At 42.8% G+C, this 26717-nt stretch overlaps 1 protein-coding gene across 5 annotated transcripts in view; it reads right to left on the reverse strand.

Moving 5' to 3' along the window:
* The window catches only part of sgcg (sarcoglycan, gamma), a 208918-nt gene that overhangs the window by 5567 nt on the left and 176634 nt on the right, over window positions 1-26717 (reverse strand). For all 5 annotated transcript variants that reach the window (XM_078403076.1, XM_078403078.1, XM_078403075.1 and 2 more), the window contains one exon: window positions 9902-9974. In XM_078403076.1, coding sequence (XP_078259202.1) covers window positions 9902-9974 — 73 coding nt within the window. The remainder of the gene's footprint in view (window positions 1-9901; window positions 9975-26717) is intronic.

Raw genomic sequence — 26717 nt, forward strand, 5'->3', positions numbered from 1 at the left:
TCTTCTCTGGGCCATTTTCCAAATTGAAAACATCTGTCCTATATCATGGTGCCCAGAACTGAACACAATACTCTAAATACAGCCTCACTAATGTCTTATATAACTGCAACATGACCTCCCAACATCAATATTCAATGCTCTGACTAATGAAGGCCAATGTGTCAAAAGCCTTTTTGACTCGTTGCAACTTTCAACGAACTAAGTACCTGCACTCCTAGATCCCTCTGCTCTACAACAGTCCCCAAAGCCCTACCATTCACTATGTAGGTCCTGTCCATGTTAGTCTTCCCAAAATGCAACACCTCACATTTCTCTGTATTAAATTCCATCAACCATTCCTCAGCCCACCTGGCCAATCGATCAAGATCCTGCTGCAATTTTTGATAACCATCTTCACTATCTACAATACCACCCACTTTTGTGTCATCTGCAAACTTGCTGATCATACATGTATGTTCTCATCCAAATCATTGATGTAGATGACAAATAGCAATGGACCCTGCACCAAATCCTGAGGCACACCGCTAGTCTAAGGCCTCCAGTCCGAAAAGCAACCTTCCACCATCACCCTCTGCTTCCTTCCATGAAGCCAATTCTCTATCCATTCAGCTATCTCTCCTCGGATCCCATGGGATCTAACCTTCCAGAGCAGCCTAACTTGCGGAACCTTGTCGAACGCTTTGCTGAAATCCATATATACAATGTCTACAGCTCTGCCTTCATCAATCTTTTTGGTCACATCATCAAAAAACTCAATCAGATTTGTGAGACACAACCTTCCACATAAAAAGCCATGTTGACTATCTGTCTTCTGCCCTGATAATTGTATGAGTATTTAAAAAATAATATGAAAGATTATAAAAAGGAAAACAACAGACCAATGAGATTACAGAATGAAAAACAAACTTGATATTGCAATGCTCATTTTATATCCTTTAAGATGTCCTCAAATGTTTCACAGGAATTGAATAATGAGCAAACTTCACTTCAAAATAAGAAGCAACAATGCCGTTAGCAGAGCTGTTGGAAAAGAGTCCTTTTCCCACTCTGGCTTCTTTAAATCTATACCAGGTTCAGTTCATTATTATTTATGAAGCATTTATGGCTTGGGATTTTCAAATAGCCAGTTGCATTTTTATTAATGCCTTCAGAATCTTACCTTCCTGAAGCAGATTTGATATCATGAGTGTAATGGTTCCAATTTTAGAAATATTTTTTATTCTGTGCTACCTGGTCAGATAGAGGTTGTAACCTTTATTAAGTGTTATTCAAGCCTCACCATGCATGGTTCCATATTAAATCAATTCCCAGCTGAAAAAGTTACGAAAAATATCTTTGACTTTTGAGTATAGAACTGAAGCTAAAAAATGGCAAGACTAGCTACTAGTGAAATAACTCACCATATCTACCGTGACAGTTGCTCAGTTCCCTAAGCCAATTAGTTTGATCAAATCAAGTAATATATGTAAGTTATTTTTTTAATATCTGGAAATATTAAATCTGGACAGAATTGCAGCAAATGTGATTTAACAAAATGAAATTTCAATGAATGTTCAATAAAGTTCATAAGTCATAGGAGCAGTGGTAGGCCATTTGGCCCATCGAGACTACTCCACCATTTAATTGTGGCTGATATATCTTTCCAACCCAATCTCATTCTCCTGCCTTCTCCCCATAATCCTTACCAATTAAGTATCTGGCAATCTCCGCCTTAAAATGCAAAATTATGGCCTCCCCAGCCATCTGTGGCAATGAATTCCACAGATTCACCACCCTCTGATTAAAGAAATTACGATATACAATACAATACAATATACAATATATCTTTATTGTCATTGTACAGGGTACAACGAGATTGAGAATGCGACTTCCATACGATGCAATAAATTAATTAGCTAATCAGTATAAATTTAGACAACCCAGTGAAACAAAGTTAGAAACAGTTTTAAAACAGAATAAAGTGCAAGTAGGTCTGTGCCGGTTCGCTATGCGATGTGACCATCCGACTCAGCAGGACCGGTTCATAGCAGCTATGGCCCTGGGGATGAAGCTGTTCCTGAGTCTAGAGGTGCGGGATTAGAAGGCCTTGTAGCGTCTGCCAGATGGTAGAAGTTCGAACAGACTATTGCAGGGGTGTGAAGAGTATTTCTGGATGCTGGTGGCTTTTCTGAGGCATGGTGTGCTGTAGATGCCCTCCAAGGCTGGTAGCTGTGTTCCGATAGTCTTCTGAGCTCTATAGACTACCCGCTGAAGAGCTCTCCTCTCTGTCTCCGTGCAGCTGAGATACCACACAGGGATGCCATATGTTAGGATGCTCTCTCTGGTGCAGCGGTAGAAGGTCGTCAGCAGCTGTTGGGGCAGACCAGACTTTTTCAGTGTTCTCAGGTAGAACAGTCGTTGCTGCACCTTCTTGACCAGCGCAACGGTGTTAGTGGACCATGCGAGGTCCTCCGAAATGTGAGTGCCCAGAAACTTGAAGCTGGACACTCTCTCCACACTGTCCCCGTTGATAAAGATCGGAGCGTATTCCCTGTTGTGTGACCTACGGAACTTGATGATCAGCTCCTTGGTCTTGGAGGTGTTTAGGGACAGGTTGTTATCTGAACACCAGTCAGCCAGGTTCTGCACCTCCGCTCTGTATTTTGTTTCATCACCGTTGGTGATCAGCCCGATCACCGTTGTGTCGTCTGCAAACTTGACAATGGTGTTGGTATCGAATACAGGAACACAGTCGTGGAAGCATCCTCTCCCTATCCACTTTATCCAGGCCTTTCACTATTTGGTAAGTTTCAATGAGGTCCCCCCTCATCCTTCTAGACTCCAGCGATAACAGGGGCAGTGCCGTCATATGTTAACCCAGTTATCCCGGGGAACATTATTGTAAACTTCCTTGGATCCTCTCCATGATCAGCATATCTTTCCTCAGATATTGGGCCCAAAACTGCTCACAATACTCCAAATTCGGTCTGACCAGTGCCTTATAAAGCCTCAGCATTGCATCCCTATGGAGGGCTATCAGGAACTCATTTAAGGCTTAGGTTTAGGTTTAGGTTTATTATTGTCATGTGTTAGCTTTGTTTTGCATACGATCCAGTCAGGTCAGAAAAGACTGTTTTAATCAACGGGTCTGATGAAGGGTCTCCACCCGAAACGTCAGCTATTCCTATTCTCCAGAGATGCTGCCTGATCTGCTGAGTTACTCCAGCATTTTGTGTCTATCTTGCATCAGATCCATAGACAATGTCCACAATGGGGTGGAGGTGAATCACAGTACCCTCGATTATGGAAGGACCGTTCAGAAACCTAATAACCGAGGGGACGAAGTTTAGTTTAGTTTAGTTCAATTTAGAGAGACAGCGTGGAAACAGGCCCTTTGGCCCACTAAGCCCGTGCTAACCCTTGCACTAGTTCTGTTGTCCCACTTTCACATCCACTCGCGTTCAGTCAGTGCTCATCGATTGAGCTGCGAGTACAACATTACAAAATCTTTCACTGAAAGGCAGTCACACCTTCAAAGCTTCAAAACCTTTATGTTAATTCTCCTCTTCATCGGACAAAATAAATTAAATGAACTGTCACCAATAAGATTAAATATAGCACCAATACATGAAAACAATTATGTTGTGATTTGCCACTTAATCATCAAAAATGCAGGATCGTTTGATCCTGGAAGAGTTTTTAAACTTGCAGCAATAATAACTTTGTTTTTGATGTTCTGATGCTTTTTATTTATCTGTAAACTACCAGTCCAATACTGCTGGAAGTTTAAAAACTTGTCAGGGATCAAACGAGCCTGCACGTTTGATGATTAATTGGCAAGCACAACATAATTGTTCTCATGTTTTGCCATTATATTTAATCTTATAGGTGACAGTTCATTCCATTTCTGGTGTCTTCACACTAATTGTAAGAGACACACAGAGCGTATAAAATCAGAGCTAAAATAAAAGCTGGAAGTAACATGTCTGTCTTTTATTGCACAAAATCACAAATATGTTGGATGGCAGACAAATAGAACATAGAAGCTGGAACATGGAACAGTATAGCTCAAGAACGGGCCCTTCGGCCCACAATGTCTGTGTTGAACATGATGCCAAGATCATCTCTAATCGACCTGCACATAATACATATTCCGATATATACATATACACATTTCCTGCATATGCATGTGCCCATCTATACAAAGAACTTTATCTTGCACTCAACGTTATTCCCTTTATCATGTATCTGTACACTCTGGACGGCTCGATTGTAATCATGAAGGGAGGGGAGGGGGAGAGGGAAGAGTGGAGGGGGAGGGAGGAGGGAGGGAGGGGAAGGGGGACGGGGAGGGGGGATGGGAGGGGGAGAGAGGGGAGGTGGGGAGGAGATGGTGGTGCACCAATGTAGGAGAGGTTTGGGCCCAATGGGTCCACTTGGTCTAGTATCCTTTAAACTTTGCCACTCAGCTTAAAGTTCTGCCCTCTAGTATTTTAATTTTCCATCTTGGGAAAAAGATTGTCTACCCTATCCATGCCAGTGAAACCAAAATTGTCAGCAGTCTCTTATTCCACAAGGTGACATGTCTAAGATTGATCCAAATTTCCTTTTAGAATAACTCCCAGCTTTGCTCAATCAAACATCAAGAGCATCTTGGCAACAATCAGATTCATTACTCAAATGAGGTTTGATTGATAAGTAATTCAAAAACGTTAGCACCCACAGAGAGCACTTAAAATTCTGGCAACTCTATCCCCATTAGATTTTCATTTGAATAAAAGCTTAAAATGAAAATTAATGAATACTCCCTGGAATCTCTGTAGCTCCAAGACATTTGTAATTGTACAAAATGGTCTCACTATCTGCATAATTATATTTACATTTGAAAATGTTCTTGCAATGTATGTTGAAAATTCCACTTTCATTGATTTTGCCTCTGTCACAAATTTTGCCAAACATATTAGTTTAGTTTAGTTTAGAGATGGTGCAGAAACAATGTATCCACTCAGAATCCACTCTGATCGGAGATCACCCCGTACACTAGCACAATTCTACACACTAGTAACAATTTCCAATCTTTACCAAAGCCAATTAACCTACAAACCTGTGCGTCTTTGGAATGTGGGAGGAATTCGGAGCACCCGGGGATAAACCACGCGGTCGCAGGGAGAACGTGAAAACTTCATACAGGCAGCACCTGTAGTCAGGATCGCACCCGGGTCTCTCGCGGATAAGACAGCAACTCTACCGCTGTACCACTGTGCCACTTATGTCGTAAGTAACACAACATTAAACATTTAATGCAATATAAATTTTTCATCAGTGTAAAATTTCTGTTGGAAAATATGCAGCTAATGTGGTTTTGAAACACTTTATCTAAAAGAAACTAAAGAGAGTTGCTGCCTCACAGTGCCAGAGACACAGGTTTGATCCTGACCTCGGATGCTGTCTGCGGAATCCCTTTGACTGCATGGGATTCATCCGGGTGCTCCGGGGGTTTGCAGGTTAATTGGTCGTCTGTAAAATTGCTAATGGTGTGTTGGGAGTGGATGAGAAAGTGGGATAACATAGAACTAGTGCTAATGGGCGGTCGGTGGCCGGCGTAGACTCGGTGGGCCAAAGGGTCTGTTTCTGTGCTGTGTCAATGATTCAAGGCTAAATCGGAATCTTGGATGCAGCACCACCAAACATACATAAATCTACAACAGCATAATGTCCGGGTCAGTTGTATAGGTGTCTGTGTCCCACTAAAGCCTTTCACGCATAATGAGCCTAGGCAACTCTGAATTCCCTTTGAAGCCAATGATTCTCTCTAGAATTCTCTGTTATAATTGTTCTGGACCCACTATATTAATGCAAATCCATGGAGTTACAATGTGCAATGGAAGGGGCAAAGTTTAAAGAGGACTAGACCAAGTGGACCCGTTGGGCCCAAACCTCTCCTGCATTGGTGCAGCACCCTCTCCTCCCCCACTCCCGCCTCCCTCCCTCTCCCCCCTCTCCCCTCTCCCCCCTCTCCCCCCTCCCCCCTCTCCCTCCCCCTCCCCCTCTCCCTCCCCCTCCCTCCCCTCTCCTCCCTCCACCCCCCTCCCTTCCCCTCCACTCCCTCCACCCCCTTCCCCTCCACTCCCGTATCCTCCCCCTCCCCCTCACTCCTCCCCTTCCCCTTCCTCTTTCCCTTCCCCCTTCCCCTCCCCCCTTCCCGTCCTCCCCCTCCCCCTTCATCCCCTTCAACCCCCCTTATACTGCCCCCTCCCTTCCTCCTCCTCCCCCCTCCCTCCCTAGGAGATAGATTTAGACTTTAAAATGTGAGTAACATAAAAAACATAACACCGATTTCCAGGAAACTTCTTCCATTAGCACCAAAGGGATGACGGTGAGTAAGGTGGGCCTAAAATTGTCGCGCTATCGTGTACCGTTTTGGCTGTAGTTCAGGAACAAACAAACAAACAAACGAGAGTTTTAGTATATAGATGTGCAGGGCAAGTAATTTTACACGAGGGTGATGAGTGCCTGGAATGTGCTGCTGGGGGGTGGGGGGGGGGGGGAGTGGGGGGGGGCTGGTGGCGACAGATACGTTAGTGGCATTTAAGAGACTTTTGATAGGCACATGGATATGCAGGGAATGGAGGGACAGGCATTTTGTGCAGGTTGATAAGAGTTGGTCTGATGCAATGATACTTTATTGTCATGTGCCTCGGTACAGTGAAATGCTTTGTTCTGCAGACAACCTGGCAAAATCATGTAGCAGACCTCAGCTAGGCAGAACACAACATTTGCCATGTTTCTGGCGCTGACAAAGTTACAAAAGTTCACTGAACAGTCCTATCTTCTGCCTGCCACTGCATGCGGCAGCAGAAGGGCCTGTTCTCGTGCTGTACTGTTCTATGTTCTATGTAAACAGACCGCCCTGCTTCAATATTTACTCTTCATGTGGAAAATTGACCTTGTATCACTTTTACCTTCCCTCTCCCTTTATACCCATTGCCATCTACACACCTAAATCTAAAGTACCAACAATATTGCCACAGGCACTGTTCCAGTCCATGGTTCAAACTTAATTGGTTCTGTTTCATTTGAATTAATAAGCCTGTTCATAAAATATTAAGCAATATATTCATGTTTACTTTTCCATCTTCTGAGTTGACTGTCACAGCATAAAGCAATTCTACTTTATTCTCTAGTGTCATTGTAATGATGGGAGTTACGCATTCCTGCTGTACTAATATCTCAAAACTCTATCTTGCATCAGTTGAGATATTTAGAGTCATAGAGTCACAGAGTCAAACAGCACGGAAACAAGACTCTTCAGTCCATACCATCTATGCCAACCAAGATGCTCTATCTAAACTAATCCCATTTGCCTGCATTTGGCCTATGTCCCTCAAAACCTTTCCTCTCCATGTACTGTCCAACTGTTCTTTACATGTTGTTATTGTACCTCCCCAACTACCTCCTCTGGCGCTCATTCCTTATATCCACCACTCTCTGTGTGTCCCTTAGATTCCAAATAAATCTTTCTCTTTTCATTTTAAACCCATGACTTCTGGTTCTTGATAAAAAAGTGCTGGAGTAACTCAGCGGGTCAGGCAGCATCTTTGGAGAACGTGGATAGATGACTTTTCGGGTTAGGGGCCCTGCATTGATACTCACTCATACAGCCTCCAAAATGACAAACAACCTTCTACCCCCACCCTCTCCTAATTTTGTATCCGATTGGCTAGCCAGCCCTGGATCCTGTGCTCCAACCTTCCAGACTAACACCATAACTTCATAAATTCATAAGTCATCGGATTAGGCCATTCAGCCCATTGAGTTTGTTCCACCATTCAATCATGAATCTTCAATCTCTCCCTCTCAACCCCATTCTCCTGCCTTCACCCCGTAACCTTTGACACCCACCCTACCTGTGGTATCTAGTTGAAGGCCTTGGTAAAATCCATATAGACCATGTCTATCGCTCTGCCCTAATTAATCATCTGGGTCACCTATTCAAAAAAACTCATTCAAATTCATGAGACTTCCCATGTACGAAGGCATGCTGACTATCAATAATCAGTATTTGGCCTTTTAAATGCCTGTAGATTCTGTGTCACTGAATCCCCTCCAATAACATACCCACTTAGGGCAGCAAGGTGGCGCAATGGTAGAGTTGCTGCTTTACAATGCCCAGGTATGTAGGTTAATTGGCTGGGTAAATGTAAGAATTGTCCCTAAATTGTGTAGGATAGTGTTAATGTACGGGGATCGCTGGGCGGCACGGACTTGGAGGGCCGAAAAGGCCTGTTTCCGGCTGTATATATATGATGATATGATAAATCCGGGTTTGATCCTGACTATGGGTGCTGTCTGTACGGAGTTTGTATGTTCTTCATGTGACTGGATGGGTTTGTTCAGGGTGCTTCGGTTTCCTCCCACATTCCAAAGATGTGCAGCTTTGTAGGTTAATTGGCTTCTGTAAATTGTCCCAAGTGTGCAGGATAGAACTGGTGTGCGGGTGATTGATGGTTGATATGGACTTGGTGGGCCGAAGGGCCTGTTTCCATACTGCTTCTCTAAATTAAAATAAACTAAACAACTAATTATTCAGAAGAGTTTTTACAGGTGATAGTATGATGTGTCATAAATGACCTCAATGTGTCTGATGCATGATGCCAAGTTCCTATAAAATGTTTTAATAAACAAATTGGCATGTATATATGAATAATCAATTCCACCATTTGACCATGATTATCTGGGTGAAGCAGCAATATTGCACAAATAATGGGAGATTTGTGGTAAGCAGCACTTTATCAATTTTATATTTAACTACATTTAACTACTTTTAAGAATAATATTGAATGAGATCCAAAAAATAGGTATGTTATTGTTATTGCAAGGATTAAATGGTTTTCAAGAATTGGACTCAGTCCAAAGAGTCCATATATTCCTTGTTAACTCTTACTAAGTATGTATAATGTACAATTAGATTTGAATCAGTGCATGTAACCTATTAAAATAACAAATTGATATCATTTTGTTACCATTTTTAATTGCCCACAACGTCTGTGCTGGACAGGATGCCAAATTAAATGAATCTCCTCTGCCTGCACGTGTTCCATATCCCTCCATTCCCTGGATATCCGTGTGCCTGTCTAAAAGTCTCAAAGAAACACCACTATAGTATCTGCCTCACCACCACCCCCAGCAGTGTATTCCAGGCACCCACTACTCTCTGTGTAAAAATACTTACCCCGCACGTCTAAATTTGCTGCACTTACCCATTCATCCTGCACCAAAAACTGTGATACAATTTAGATTGGTGCATTTAGCAGTCATTGCATTTTTACTGATGTGATAAGAAATAATCAATTTAGTTTAGAGATGCAGCATGGAAACAGGTCCATGCAAACCGTCCATCACCTGGTCACTCTTGTATCTCTAAACTAAAATTAATGAAACTAAACTAAACTAAACCTGTATTCACCTATCACTTGCCAGGCTTTGACCTGCTTCCACCTCTCTTCCAGCTTTCTCCCCCTGCTACGAAATAAGGATACATCGCCTATCCATGTGCTCCAGAGATGCTGCCTGACCTGCTGAGTTACTCCAGCACTTTGTGTCTTTTTATGTAAAGTGGCTACTGTGCAAGTGGATGCCAGAATTATTTCTGTGATTGATCTCGTAAAAAAATAGAAAACCCACGCAATCCCAGGGAGAACATGCAAACTCTGTATGGACAGAACCCGTAGTCAGGATTGAACCACGGTCTCTGGTGCTGTGAGGCAGCAGCTCTACTGCTGGGCCACTGTGCTACCTTGACCCGTCTGACCAGTGCCTTTTGTAATGTAATTGCAACTTTACACAGAGCTTCGACTAAGTGAATATTTAGACCCTTGGGCAACATAAGTTTGTCACTGTTATTTTGGTGTTTGTTCCCTACCGAAGCTGCTTGAAAGGTTCAGCCCTGACGACTGGCGTCTCCACTGAGTGTTCAAAGACAGCACCTTCCGCCCCTGGAAAAGAAGGAGAGATGAAAGTAAAAGCTGACCAGTCAACTTGTACAACAGAAACTCCGAGTTAAACAAACAGGGCTGTTTTCACCCCATTTATTCAAGCCCCAGGAAGAATCGACAGTTGAATATTCTGTCAAAGTGGGACCAAAGGCCTATTTTAGTTTAGCAACAAGGGATTGCAAATGCAGGTTAATGCACAAAAGGACACAAAGTGCTGGAGTAACTCAGCGGGTTATTTTTGCACTAGTATTGTGTTTACAGGCCTGTTAGGCTGCGGTGGGTAAGAATGTCATTGCCCGTAGTCGGTACATAGTAAACATCCTTGACTCTCTTGATGCCATCTGCAAGTTTGTGCCCACTCATGTCTACAAAACCTTGAAACCTCTTTACATCCTCCTCTACCCTCCATGTTCATAGTCCCACCTGGTTTTGGATGAATCAGCTAACTTGGAAATGTAACATTTGATCCTCTCATCCAATGTACAGAATGTGGTGAGAATAAAAATGGGATTAATGTTGGATTAGAGTTTGTGGGTGGGCACAACCCTTTTCCTTTCTCTGCAAGGAATTGCAGAGAATTGTGGACGTAGCCCAGACTGTCACACGAACCAACCTCCCTTCCATTGACTCCATCTTCACCTCACACTGCCTTGGCAAGTCCACCAGCATAATCAAGGACCAGTCTCACCTTCTTCTGCTTGAAAGCTCTCTCCTTCTCCCCTCTCCCATCAGGTAAGAGGTACAGAAGTGTGAAAACACACAACTCCAGATTCAGGGAGAGTTTCTTCCCAGCTGTTGTCAGGTAACTGTACCATTCAATCAACAACTAGAGAGCGGTCCTGACCTCCTATCTGCTTCATTGGAGAACGTCGAACAATCTTTAATCGGACTTTACTGGATTTTAACGTTATTCCCTTTATTATGTATCTGTACATTGAGGACAGCTCGATTATATAGTCTTTCCACAGACTGGATAACATGCGATGGTACACACGACAATAAACTAAACTAAACTCACGGAAATGGATGGTGGAAGGGCCTGATTCCCTGCTATAAGTCTCTGTGATTCTAAAGCAGTATCCCTGAAAGAAGCCCATGTGGTCACAGGGAGAGCATGCAAACTCCACATAGAATGTCATTTAGGTCAGGTTTAAAGCTGGATCGTTAGAGCTATGAGGCATCAGCTCTGCTTTCTGCACCACCTCGCCACCCAAAATCAATGATAGCATGGCTAGAAGGCTCTAAGAGGAATAATATTGTCAAAAACATTGCTCTGAAGATTATTTGTAATGGCAACTTTTCCAGATGCTTAACATCAACAGAATGGGGCGGCACAGTGGCACAGCTGTAGAGTTGCTACTTCACACCACCAGAGACCTGTGTTCGATCCTGACCTTGGGTACTGTCTGTCTAGAGTTTGTACATTCCACCTGTGACCACTTGACTTTTCTCCGGGTGCTCCGGTTTCCTCCCACATTCCAAAGACGTGCAGGTTTGTAGGTTAATTGGCTTCGGTAAAAATGAGTGTGTGGGATATTGCTAGTGTACAGCGTGATTGCTGGTTGCCACAAATTCAGTGGGCCAAGGGCCTGTTCCCCCGCTGTTTCGCTAAAGTCTAAAGTCTAATCAAGTAAAAATTAAAGAGTGGCAGCATATTTTTTATTGATTGTGGATTGAGTTTAAATTCTTGGATAATGGAAAAAGTAAGAGTTAACAGTGCGCACATTTATCATATCATATCATATCATATATATACAGCCGGAAACAGGCCTTTTCGGCCCTCCAAGTCCGTGCCGCCCAGTGATCCCCGTACATTAACACTATCCTACACCCACTAGGGACAATTTTTACATTTACCCAGCCAATTAACCTACATACCTGTACGTCTTTGGAGTGTGGGAGGAAACCGAAGATCTCGGAGAAAACCCACGCAGGTCACGGGGAGAACGTACAAACTCCTTACAGTGCAGCACCCGTAGTCAGGATCGAACCTGAGTCTCCGGTGCTGCATTCGCTGTAAAGCAGCAACTCTACCGCTGCGCTACCGTGCATATAAAGTATAGCCTTTATAGTGCATATAAAGTATAGCCTTATATAGCCTTAGATTCTGCAATGTATCTTCCCTTTTGTTCTACTTACTGTGCTTGAATTTGACTTGATTGTATTTATGTACAGTATTATCTGGTCTGATTGGAAAGCATGTAAAACAGAGCTTTTCACTGTACCTCAGTACACATGACAATATGTGTGTGTGTGTGACAGAGCTAATGTAGAGTTGCTGCATTACAGCGTTAGAGACCCGGGTTCGATCCTGACCAAGGGTGCTGTCTGTTTATCCCCGTGACCCCGTGGGTTTCCTCTGGGCGCTCTAGTTTCCTCCCACACTCCAAAGATGTACTGGTTTGTAGGTTAATTGGCTTAGTATGAATGTAAAAATTGTCCCTAGTGTGTGTAGGGTAGTGTTAAGGTGCAGGGGTCGTTGGTCGGAGTGGACACGGTGGGCCGAAGAACCTGTTTCCGCACTGTATCTCAAAACTGAAACCAAGTCAAGTAGTATTTTTAAAGCGGATTTTGACAGGTTCTTGATTAGTAAGGGAGTCAAATATTATGGGGAGAAGGCAGGAGAAAGGGGTTGAGAGGGATATGATCGAATGGCAGAACCGGGCCGGCACGGTGGCGCAGTGGTAGAGTTGCTGCCTCTCAGTGCCGGAGACCTAGGTTTGATCCTGACTATGGGTGCTGTCTGTATGGAGTTTGTATGTTCTCCTTGTGAACCTGTGGGTTTTCCCTGGATGCTCCGGTTTCCTCCCACACTTCTAATTGTACAGGTTTGTAGGTTAATTGGTTTCGGTAAAATTGTAAATTGTTCCTAGCGTACTGTAGGATATTGCTAGTGTACGGGGATTGCTTGTCAGCGCGGATTCAGTGGGCCAAAGGGCCTGTTTCGCCGCTGTATCTCTACCGTCTAAAGTCTAAGCAGAGTCGATGGGCTGATTGGCCTAATTGTGCTCCTATGTCTTATGATCTTATAAACCAAAACCTAAAAAGGGTGAAGTTTGAATCGAATCATTGTTCCTAGGGAATGGTTGAACTGGTCTGAGACTAGCATCTAAGAAAAGATTCAGCTGTGGTGAGAATTCACTAGGTGGCATAAATTGACTGGAGGCACATAACTAGAGGCTTTGCCGTCAAGCTGAAAGAAAACTGGATAGCAAGAGTCACAGGAGTGGGAGATAAACTTGGCCAAGAAACTAGAAGTCGCAGCTGCTGCTAGCTCAAGTGTTTGAATATATGCCAAAGAACTGCAAATTAACACAGCCACAATTCCTGACTTTATTGTTGAGAGTGGGCTCTTCATTCTAATGGCCAATATTAACTGGGCACTAAGGCAGCTTCATTGTGATTTGATGTCAAAATTGTCCCTAGTGGGTGTAGGATAGTGTTAATGTATGGGGATCGCTGGGCGGCACGGACTTGGAGGGCCGAAAAGGCCTGTTTCCGGCTGTATATATATGATATGATATGATATGATATGGTCGCCTCTATTTTGTGCTGGTGATGGTGCAGCTGGTCGAGCCGCTGCCTCACAGTGACTGACAGAGACCCGGGTTCGATCCTGACCTCGGATGCAGTCCGTGTGGGGTTTGCACGTTCTCCCCGTTACCGCGCGTGTCTCCTCCGGGTACTCCGCTTTTCTGCTACATCCCAAAGACATGCGGGTTGGTCGGTTACTTTTAGTTTAGTTTGATTTAGAGAATAAGCGCGGAAATAGACTCTTTGGCCCACCGAGTCCATGCCAACCCACGATCACCCATATACTAGTTCTATCCTACATAATAGGGACATAATAGTTCTATCCTACATAATACTAGTTCTATCCTACATAATAGGGACAATTCACAGAAGCCAATTAACGTATAGCCTGTACATCTTTGAAATGTTGGAGGAAACCAGAGCATCTGGAGAAAACCCACTCGGTCACAGAGAGAACTTACAAACTCTGTACAGACAGCACCCATCGTCAGGATTGAAACCGGGTCTCTGGCACTGTAAGGCAGCAGGTCTAGCACTGTGCTACTGTGTCACCCTAAATTATGTGTAAGGGAGTGGTAGAATCTGGAGGGAATTTGTAAAACATGGGGAGCATAAAGTTGGATGACGTTAGTGTGAATGGGTGGTTGATGGTCAATGTGGTCTCAGTAGCCAAAGGGCCTGTTTCCATGCTCGATCTCTCTCTTAAAAATAAAATGAAAATGCGCTTTAGGTTTATGAGAGTTTGGGTTTTGATCAATTTTAGTTTTTTTTGCTTTTTCTTGGCAATTTTTTTATTGCTAGTCTTAAGAAAGTGGTCATGGACATCAAAGACAATCAGAACCTTAATCAATCTTGTGTTAACTCTGCTACCCTCTCTTTTGATGCCGCCTAACTCATTAAGGCTTTCTAGAGTTTTCTGTTTGTATTTCACATTTCCAGCATCTTAATGTAGTTTAGAGGTACAGGATGGAAACAATCTCTTCAGCCCAACGAGTCCACACCGACCATCGATCACCCATTCACACTTGTAGTTATCCCACTTATGCATCCACGCCTAATACAGGAGGGACCATTTACAGAGGCCAATTAACCTACAAACCTGCACATCTTTGGGATGTGGGAGGAAACCGGAGCACCTGGAGGAAACTCAACCAGTTTTTGGGAGAACATGCAAACACCACAAAGGCAGCACCCGCAGTCAGGATCGAACCCGGGTCTCTGGTGCTGTGAGGCAGCAGCTCTACCAGCTGCACTACTGTGTTCTCCAAAACTGCTCAGAAACAGAAGGCTGTGGAGGCCAGTAATGGATATTTTTCAGACAGAGATAGATAGATTCTTGATTAGTACGGGTGTCAGGAGTTCTGGAGAGAATGCAGGAGAATGGGGCTGAGCGGGACAGTTAAATCAGCCATGATTGAATGGCGGCATAGAGTTGATAGGCCGAATGGCCTAAATCTACTCCTATCACTTATGAATTTATTAGCTGCTGCCTTATGGCGCCAGTGATCCAGGTTCAATCCTGACTATGAGTGCTGCCATATGGAGTTTGTACATTCCCCCTTTGACTGTGTATTTTCTCCGGGTCCTCCGGTTTCCTCCCACATTCCAAAAACAAGCAGGATGGTAGGTTATTTAGCTCTGTAAATTGTCCCTACTGTGTAAGACATGAAAGTGGAATAACATAGAACTAGTGTACAGGTGATCGATTCGGCCAAAGCGCCTGTTTCCATGCTGCATCACTAAACTAAACTAAACTAAACTAAACTAAACTAAACTAAACTAAACTAAACTAAACTAAACTAAACTAAACAATACTTCAATGATCACCTTTCAATAAAGATCATGGAACATGAGTTTTTAAAAGAGGAATGCACTTTGGAGCACGATAGATTAAATAAATTAAATCAGAAAGATTTTAATCAAAAATATATGTAAATCAATGTTGAGTTTAGCTCTCTGATGAAAATAGCAAAAAATGCATTAAATCTTTTGGAAAGAAAAATCATGGGACTTGGAGCGAATCGACTGGTAATGGAAAGAACTGCATACCTCCCTGCCATTAGATTGTAGTAGCCAAAAATTAATTATTTTACAAAGTTTTATGAATCATACAACCATGTAATTGTGTTATAGTTGACTTAGCTGTGCATGTTAAATATGGCAGAAATCATAAATAAACAGCTTAAATGAGAAAAATTATCCAGACATGCCGGGTTCAGCAAAATGATTTAACTAATTTCTACTTCACAGTGAAAATACTTCCCAATTTGAAAGAGGTTGTTGGTAAAGAACAAACCCCACACTATGAAATGAAGGATTTTCTCAAAATATCACATAGATAGATTACAAAGGCATAAACTGTAAGCTACTTGCTTTAATAATTCCTGACAAACTTTGGTGTGTATTCCTGAATATTGATTTCTCCTACTTCAAGTAATCCTTGCATTCCCTCTCTCTCTGTCTTTCCCCCACCTCAGACCTCTTGCTAATTTTACTGTGTGCATCCCTCCGTTATCACCTCATCCCCAGCCAACAATGGACCATTGTGGGCTCCACCCTTCCTGAGTCCTTAATACAGACTCTGCTTTGTTCTATGCCTTCTCACACCTCTAGTTTCCGCCTCCCTGACTCTCAGTCTGATGAAGATTCTCGACCAAAAGGTCATCTATTCCTTTTCTCCAGAGATGCTGTCTATTGCTCCAGCATTTTGTGTCTATCTTCAGTGTAAACCAACATCTGCAGTTCCTTCTTATTCACCTGCCTCTGGCTACCTGTGGTGGGGAACAGGCAGATCTGAGAATGGATTGGAGAACATTTGAGAAAGTGTCCACATATTTCATCCCAACAGGGTACAAATTCGACGTCAATGTGGATTGTTTGCGATAATGATAGTTCAGAGGGATATGGGCAAAATGCAGGCAAATGGGATGAGCTTAGATGGGGCATTTTGGCCGGCATTGACAATTTGGGCCGAAGGGCCTTTTTTCGTGCTGTGTGACTCTATGACCTGCAAGCATTATTTATGGTGATTTCAAACTCCAAATTATATTTCATTACTTTAGCACGGTGCACTTCTCTTCTTATTTTCCACTATTTTGAAATGTACCTCGGTACACATGATTAACCTAAACCTGACTAATATACTGGGTAGCAAGTACTGATATAAAAATAATAATAATAATAAGCCAAAACCTTAAGCTTAACCTAAAGCTGATGGGTCTTACAACATTCTCAGGATATGGATAGCAGAAATCCTTATTTTACAAAAAACACTTTTTTAACTCCCATATTATACATAACACATATTATTATGAATATATATTTAAATGGCCCATTAATAAAATAAATAAGCTGCGTGCAGAATATTCCATATTTGATAAGTTTATTTTTACATTAGTAATGATCTCCAATTACAGTACGCTGAAAGATCCTGAAACAAGAGACTGCAGATGCTGGAATCCGGAGGAACAAACAAGCTGCTGGAGATACCCAGCGAGTCAGGCAGTCTCTGTGGGGAGAAAGGAATTGTCGACGTTTCACCCTACATGGCACCCTACATCGGGACTGAGAGCAGAGGGAAGGCAATACAGGTCCACCACCGATTTTCCAGCAACTGATGGTACGGTGGCGCAGCGGTAGAGTTGTGCCTTACAGTGATCCTGACCACAGGTACTGTCTGTACGGAGTTTGTACGTTCTCCCCGTGACCTGTGTGGGTTTTCTCTGCGAGCTCCGGTTTCCTCCCACACTCCAAAGATATACAGGTTTGTTGGTTAATTAGCTTTGGTAAAATTCAAATTGTCCCTACTATGTGTCGGATAGTGTTATTGTGGGATCAGTGATCGGGTAGACACACAGAGTCTCTTGCCCAGAGTAGAGGAATCGAGAACCAGAGAACATAGGTTTAAGGTGAGGGGGGAAAGATTTAATAGGAACTCGAGGGATACTTTTTCACACAAAGGTTGGTGGGTGTGTGGAACGAGCTGCCGGTGTAGGTAGTTGAGGTAGGTACTAATGCAACATTTAAGAAACATTTAGACAGGTACATGGATAGGACAGGTTTAGAGGGATGTGAGCCAAACGCTGGCAATGGGACAAGTGTAGATGGGACTTGTTGGTCGGTATGGGCAAGTTGGTCCGAAGGGCCTGTTTCCACACTCTATGACCTATGACTCTAAATACTTTGCCTGTAGATGGTGCTGCAAAACTGGCCTTGTTTATCCAAGTCCAGGGAAGACACTGAGGCTGGTTCTAATTGGGAATGAAAACTGGATCCTGGTGAGATTGGATGCGGACTCAGTGGGCTGAAGGAGCTGTTTCCATGCTGTATGTCTAAACTAAACTAAACTAAACTCTCTTGATCGATGTTCAAAGTCTGAATTATCTATATTCAGATGGACCACTGTCAAAGATATTTGTATCCATATATTTAGTCATTGGGAGTATGTATAATCTCGTGGATGTGAATATTTATACCTGGTAACTTTTCTCAGATGGAGTTCTGTGCATGTGTACCCAGTCAAATAGTTTGTATGTGTATACACATGGGTTTTCCCTGGGTGCTCCGGTTTCCTCCCATATTCCAAAGACATGCAGGTTTGTAGGTTAATTAGGTTCTGTAAATTGTCCCTAGCGTATAGGAAAGACTTTAGAGGTACAACGTGGGAACAGGCCCTTTGGCCCACCGAGTCCACGCCGACCCACACACTTGTTCCATCCTACACACTAAGGACAATTTACAGAAGCCAGTTAACCTACAAACCTGTGTATCTTTGGAATGTGGGAGGAAACTGGAGCACTTGGAGAAAACCCACTGGGAGAACGTACAAACTCCATACAGACAGCACCCATTGTCAGGATCGAACCCGGGTCTCTGGCGCTGCAAGACAGCAACTCTACCGCTGTACCACTGTGCAGCGCTAATACAACAAATGTACGGGGTGATCGCTGGTCGGCGTGGACTCTGTGGGCTGAAGGGCCTGTTTCCACACTGTATCTCTAAACAAAAACTAAAAGGTATCACATGCATTGGAATTCATTTATAATTTGAATTCTCCTCAATTTTCTGGATCTCTTCTCTATACACAAAGCATGTTTTTATTTGATGTCTCTACTAATTTGGATCCAGTTCAAAGGAACTGCTTCTACAAAAATATTTATACAACCTTCCGAACATTCTGAGATTACTTCATCACCTGAAATATGTCTGATTCATGCAGCAAAATGCATTAGTCAAACAAACAAAATAGATCAGTCCCTGTTGTTATCTTGGTTATTTAATTCAGTTGATGAGTCACATGACCGTACGGCACTTAAAGGCCACTTGGATAGAATTCAGGGCCTGCAGTTAAGTGAATGCAAGTTATCTTGTTCAGCATTCAGCAAATTTGATCCTCATGGAAATTAAGGCCTAATTAAAACAGTTATTTATTACCAATCTGTTACTCTGGTGACTAGCAGCTCCGGGCTTGATTGCATTGAAGATATTAGCCTGCAATCAACTGGATTAGAGTAATATACTGCAAACTGTCTATCTTCAAAACAGCATTGACATATTGTGGACGGTATGATTAAGAGTAACAGTTACATTTCTGAGGCATTAAAAGGATAAGGGATTGAATTTATTTTTGATTTGAGGTAATCTGTCTCTATTCTTGACAGAAATTATATCAAATTCAGTGTCAGAGGAAGATCTTCCACACCTGGAATGGAAGGAAATGCTTCCAATTCTAACACATTCAAGTTCATAAATTCCATGAGCAGAATTAGGCGATTCAGCCATCAAGTCTACTCCACCATTCAATCATGGCTGATTTATGTTTCCCTCTCAACTCCATTCTCCTGCCTTTTCCGAATAACCCATGACACCCTTCAGGCTTATAATATCACCCACTGGATGACACAGTGGCGTAGTGGTAGAGTTACTGCCTCACAGCGCCAGAGACCCTGGGTTTGATCCTGACTACGGGTGCTGTTTGTACAGAGTTTGTATGTTCTCCCTGTGACCGTGTGAGTTTTCTCCGGGTGCTCGTTTCCTTCCACACTCCAAAGATGTACAGGTTTGTAGGCTTCAGTAAAAATTGCAAATTGTAGTAGTCATCTGCTCTGAGATACAGTAAAAAACGTGGGCAGATGAGACTTGTGTAGATGAGGCACCTTGGTCAGCATGGGCAAATTGGGCCAAAGGACCTGTTTCCATGCTGTATGACTGTGTGACATATTTGATATTGAGAAGAAGTTCAAGTATAATTCTCAGATAGACACAAAATGCTGGAGTAACTCAGCAGGACAAGCAGCATCTCTGGAGAGAAGGAAAGGATGACATTTCAGGTTGCAACCCTTCTTCAGGCGGGTCTGAAGAAATGTCTTGACTTGAAACGTCACCCATTTCTTCTCTCCAGAGATGCTGCCTGTCCCGCTGAGTTACTCCAGCATTTTGTGTCTATCTTTGGTTTAATCCAGCATCTGCAGTTCCTTCCTACACAAAATATTAGTCTCTGTTAGTTTATAATTAGCAGTCATTCTATGACATCCACCTCTCTTAACTGATGCCTTCCGTATTTGATGGACACTTTCAGTAATCTGAAGATTTTCCTGAGTGGCTTATCAATACAAAGCCATCTCAGAGGTAGTGAAGTTATAATTTATTTCCACTGGTAGTAACTCAGCTGTGAAAATTCTTCTACATAACTTTTCACTTTGATTACACAAGCTAGAAAGCCAAGTTCTGAGATGTCGCAAAATAGGAATCGGGGCGGCACAGTGGCACAGCGGTAGAGTTGCTGTTGTACAGAACCAGAGACCCGAGCTCAATCCTGACTACGGCTGCTGTCTTATGGAGTTGGAAACGTTCTCCCTTAGCAGGTTAATTGGCTTCGGTAAAAATTGTAAATTGTCCCTAAAGTGTAAGATAATGCCAGTGTAAGGGGTGATCGCTGGTCGGCGCCGACTTGGTGGGCCGAAGGGCCTGTTTCCACGCTGTATCTCTAAACTAAAAAACAATACTAAAAATCTTTGTTACATTTCTACCTCTGACTCTATTGAAGTCTCTCACACCTCATTGATAGCTCTTAGACGTCCAAGGCATAGAACTGGTGCTGGTCGGCGCGGACTCGGTGGGCTGAAAGGCCAGTTTCGGCACTTTATCTCAAAACTAAACTAAACTAAGATGCAGCCTGTCCCGCTGAGTTTCCCCAGCTGTAAGCCCAGTTTCCACGCTGGGTACGCACATCGCAGAGGATCTTACCTGGTCTACCAACACCATCACCACAGTAAAGAAGGCACAGCAGAGACTCCACTTCCTGAGGATCCTCAGGAAAACCAACCTGCAGGAGAAGCTCATGATGTCCTTCTATCGCTGCTCCATCGAGAGTGTGCTGGCATACTGTATAACCACATGGTATGCCAGCTGCTCAGAAAAGGACAGGAAGGCCCTTCAGAGGGTCATCACGACGGCCCAGAAGATCATCGGCTGCTCACTGCCCTCCCTGGAGCACCTGTTCAGCCTACGCTGCCTCAGTAGAGCAGGCAAAATAATAAAAGATCCATCCCACCCCGGCCACCGTCTGTTTGTTCATCTGCCCTCTGGTCGACATTTCAGGTCGATCAAATCCCGAACAAACAGACTTAAGAACAGTTTTTACCCCAAGGCCATACGAGAACTGAACACTACCTTCTGCACTAGGCAACACTGTTAAAAAATCTTTTGTACTTAATATAATTGTATTTATTTGTTTTTGCATTTATGTTTGTACGCACCGTCAGGATTGGCTATTTTTTAATTTTGTTGTACTCGTTGCAATGACAATAAATGAATATTATTATTATTATTATTATTATTATTATAATATTATTATTATTATTATTGAACATAAATGCAATAACAAAACCAAACAGCAGAAATTTACTCGAGTGAAGGACATGGCTACCAATCTCATACAGGAATTAAACAGCCTGTCTTCAATTACAATCTAATCTAATCTTCAACATTGTTATTGTCTGACCTAAACACATCACATTCTTGTAATATTTATCACTGTACAAGACTTGTGCTTTGAATATTAAAGGTTCAAAATCAGATCGTCAAATGACAATCTGTTTTGGTCCATAAGGATGCTATTGTTCCAATGTCATTTCAAGTGGACATCAACTTTTACAAATCCATAACCACATTTCTGAATCTATGTCCTCCGGACATTTAAAGGCGGGACGGTGGCGCAGCGATAGAGTTGCTGCCTCACAGCGCCAGAGACCCAGGCTCGATCCTGACTGTAGGTGCTGTCTGTACGTAGTTTATACATTCTCCCTGTGACCGCGTGGGTTTTCTCTGGGTGCTCCGGTTTCCTGCCACACTCCAAAGATGTACAGTTTTGTAGGGTTAATTGACTTTGGTAAATTGTCCCCAGTGTGTGTAGAATAGTGCTAGTGTAAGGGGAGCACTGGTCCGCACAGACTCAGTGGGCTGAAGTGCCTGTTTCTGTGCTGTATCTCTAAACTAAACTAAACTAAACTAAACTAAACTAAACTAAACTAAACTAAACTAAGATGCTAGCTGACCCACTGAGTTACCCCAACAATTTATCATATCATATATATACAGCGCGGAAACAGGCCTTTTCGGCCCACCAAGTCCGCACCGCCCAGCGATCCCCGTACATTAACACTATCCTACACCCACTAGGGACAATTTTTACATTTACATTTTACCCAGCCAATTAACCTACATACCTGTACGTCTTTGGAGTGTGGGAGGAAACCGAAGATCTCGGAGAAAACCCACGCAGGTCACGGGGAGAACGTACAAACTCCTTACAGTACAGCACCCGTAGTCAGGATCGAACCTGAGTCTCCGGCGCTGCATTCGCTGTAAAGCAGCAACTCTACTGCTGCGCTACCGTGCCGTGTTCTATGTGTCTCTGTGACATGGAATGGTAAGAAAGCAACTAGTCAGATGGTTTGGTGGCAGGCAGCTCCATCTCTCTCTAATATAATCTGCTTATTTTAAATAAAGATCTCAAGGGGAGGATACCATTTCTAATTATCCGATTGGAAATGCAAAGTTCAGTTATTCACAGCAGCTGGAGGATGCTGGAAGTTTCTAGTGTTATGTTAAGTCATCATGTCATAAGGTCATACAGCGTGGAAACAGTCTCTTCGACACAACTTACCCACACCGATCAATGTGCCCCTACACTAGTTCCACCTGCCTGCGTTTGGCCCCTATCCCTCTAATCCTTTCCTATCCATGTACCTATCCAAATTTATTTTAAATGTTGTTGTAGTACCTACCTCAACTACCTCCTCTGGCAGCTCGTTCCATACCTCCATCACCCTCTGTGTGAAAAAGCTCCTGTTAAATTTTCGCCTCTTCCCTTAAACCTATGTCCTACTATGGCTTAAAAACTGTGCATTCACCCTATCTATTCTCCTCTTGATCTTATACACTACAAGATCTTTAAGGCCGGAGCTATAGGCAGAGGTTGAGCACTTCTGAACTTAGGAAATGCCGTCTGTCCATTGCTTCCACATCTGCTGCTTGGCCCACTGAGTTGTTTCAGCAATTTGTCTTTTGCTTCAGATTACAGCATCTACAGTCTCTTGTGTCTCTTAAATGTTATGATTTTACCTGCTTCTACTACCTCCTCTGGCAGCTCATTCCATATACCCACCACCCTTTGTGTAACAAAAAATCTCAGGTTCCTATTAAATCTTTCCGACCTTATCTTAAACCTATGTCGTCTGGTTCTTGATTCCCCATTCTGGGCAAAAGACTGCATTTACCGGAACTATAACTTTCATGATTTTGTATACCTCTTTAAGCACACTCCTCATCCTCCTGTGTTCCAAGGAATAAAGTCCTAGCCTGCTCAACCTCTCCCTATAGCTCAAGCCCTCCTGTCCTGGCAACCTCTTTGTAAATCTTGTCTGCACCCTTTCCAGCTTGACAGCATCAGTGTTGTCACCGATGTTTGGTCAGCTCCAGTAGTGTGCATCCACAGTGATAAACCAGTGAACCTACAGTATGAATGGTGGAACTCCTTAGTAGCAACATCTAGAGGACCATAGCACATTGCTGCATATAACCATGCTTGTTGTGAAAGTGAGAGAGTAGGAAGGTTGAGATGAGGATTGTTTTAAATCATGTCCACAAACAGTGTCTGCTTCAAACCCGTTATAAACAAAGTTTCAACTTCAATAGGAATTTCGAGACACCACAACAGGAGTATGTTCCTCTATCCCTCTGTTCCCTTTTGCCATTCAATTATATCACGGCTGACATGTATCCCAACGGTATCCACCTATCACTTACCAGTCTTTATTTTGCCCCCACCTCTCTTTTCCAGCTTTCTCCCCCATACTCCAATCGGTCTGAAAAAAGACCCCGACCCAAAACATTGCCGATTCATCACGCCTTCAGATTCTGCCTGACCTGCTGAGGTATTCCAGCACTTTAATTTTTTTCAGATATCAGATGTGGGGGACTTAAAAAAAAATGCACAGAGGAAAATATCTGGTTTATATCTTAAGTTCCCTGGAATAAAGAAGCTGTTGAATGCTGATTAATGTAAAATTCATAAGCTGATGCTGAAAATCTCATCTGATTAAACAAACATTGAAGAAAAAAATATTTTGCTTGTTTAGAAATTATGTTTGTCTTTTTATCTCTTGAGATATTCAGTCAGGAAATTATGTGTATCTTCTAATCTCGACACCTTACATCCTGACACCTATCTCTGCAAAATCAAACATGCAAGGCTAGTACATAGAACAAAAAACACTACAGCACAGGAACAGACTCTTCAGCCCACAATATTTGTGCCAAACATGATGCCAAACTAAACTGATCTCATTTGCCTGTACATGATCCATATCCCACTATTCCCTACACTTCCACGTGCCTATCTAAAAACCTCTTAAACACCACTGTTGTATCTGCACCACCATCACTCCAGGCAATGCATTTCAGGCCCCCACTACTCTTTGGGTAAAAAAACATGCCCTGCAAATCTCCATTAAACTTTGCCCCTCTCTCCTTACACCTATGCCCTTCGATTGTTGAACATTTCCAACCTGGGGGAAAAGATTCAGACAGTCTACTCTATGTGTAGGAAGGAACTGCAGATGCTGGTTTGCACCGACACAAAATGCTGGAGTAACTCAGTGGGTCAGGCATTATCTCTGGAGAAAAGTAATAGGTGACGTTTCGGTTTGAAACGCTTCTTCATGCTGAGAGTCAGGGAAGAGGGAAACTAGAGGTTTAAAAAGGTACAAAGAACAAACAAATGAAAGATATGACAAGATATAAACAAATCAAAGGCAGCACAATGGCCCATTGTTGGCTGTGGAAAAGGTGATATCGAGTAGATTTAAACAGTGAAACTAAGCATGACGACAATGAACCAGTGTACGCCTGGAACAGGAATTGTTCGACATACCTCCAGAGAAAACAATCCAAGTCTGTCCAAATTCTCCCTGTCGTACTTCAGCTCTGGGGTATCATTTTTATGTTACTAGTAAAGACCTGGAGAAATAACCTTGAGAACTTCAGTGCAATTATTCTCAGATGTGCTGTAGAAAGCATTTTATCGGAATGCATCACAGCATGGTTTGGGAACAGCTCCATCCAAGACCACAATAAATTGATTAGTTTAGTTTAGTTTATTATTGCCAATTGTGCTAAGGTTCAGTGAAAAGCTTTTTTGTTGCGTGCTATCCAGTCAGCGAAAAGACTGTACATGATTATAATCAAACCGTCCACAATGTACAAATACAGGATAATGGGAATAACGTTTAGTACAAGATGAAGTCCAATGAAGTCCAATTAAAGATAGCCCAAGGGTCTCCAATGAGGTCAGGGAGATTAGGACTGCTCTCTAGTTGGGACTAAACTGTCCATAAATCTGGACACAGACACAAAAAGCTGGAGTAACTCAGCGGGTTATTGAGTCTTTGGAGAAAAAGAATAGGTGATGTTTTGAGTCGTGAGCCTACTTCAGATTGAGAGACAGGGAAAGTGAAACGAGAGATATAGGACAAATGAATGGAAGATATGCAAAAAACAACAATAATCAAGGAAAAGTAGAGCACACAATAGTCCATTGTTGGCTGTGGGATAATCTGGAGGTATGCATTTTCAAACTTCTGTACCTCTTGCCTGATGGGAGAGGGGAGAAGAGGGAGTGACCGGGGTGAGACTGATCCTTGATGATGCCTGTGGCCTTGCCGAGGAAGCATGGTGTAGACAGTCAATGGAATGGAGGAGGTTGGTTTGCATGATGGGCTGGGCTGTGTCCACAATTCTCTGCAATTTCCTGAAGTCTTGGATGGAGCTGTTCCCAAGCCGTGTTGTGATGCATCCTAATAAAATGCTTTCTACGTCGCATCTTTAGAAGTTGGCCCAAGACAAGTTGCTGATGATATTTACTCCTAGGAACTTGAAGCAGAGTGTTGTGGACGTAACCCAGACCATCACACAAACCAACCCTTCCACTGACTCCATCTACACTTCAAGGCAAGGCCACTGGAATAATCAAGGACCAGTCTCACCACTCTCTCTTCAGCTCCAGATTCAGTTTCTTAACGGCTGTTTTCAGGCAACTGGAACATCCTCTCACCAACTAGAGTACAATTCTCAGCTACCATCTACCTAATTGCAGACCATCGCACTATCTTTAATCAGACTTTACTAGTCTTTATCTTGCTCTGAACATTATTCCCTTTATCCTGCATCTATACATGGTGGTTGTCTTGATTGTCATCAGGTATAGTCTTTTTGCTGACTGGATGACACGTAACAAAAAGTTTTTCACTGTACCTCAGCACACGTGACAATAATAAACTAAACTAAACTAATCTAACCTAAACTATATAGCAGCTATGAAATTAAAATTCAGGAAAAAAATAGTTCAGCATCTTTAATTGTACACGTAAATACTAGATTGTCTGGAATTCTGCTGATTTGCCACAATTATATTTTTCATGGCTTCAGACCCATAATAAAATGAATGAGTTTTAAATTTCCTCTGAAATAGGTTTACAAGACATTTTTTTTTAAGTGATTAAAGATAGGAAAAAATACTGGCCTTCCAGGGAAACATAAACAATGACATAAAATGGTTGGCGTTGCTTGTGGAGCCACTGCCTCACAGCGCCAGAGACCCAGGTTCGACCCTGACCTCGGGTACTGCCTGTGTGGAGTTTGCACGTTCTC

Source organism: Rhinoraja longicauda, chromosome 7 (assembly GCF_053455715.1).
Source record: "Rhinoraja longicauda isolate Sanriku21f chromosome 7, sRhiLon1.1, whole genome shotgun sequence".
Taxonomy (NCBI): Eukaryota; Metazoa; Chordata; class Chondrichthyes; order Rajiformes; family Arhynchobatidae; genus Rhinoraja; species Rhinoraja longicauda.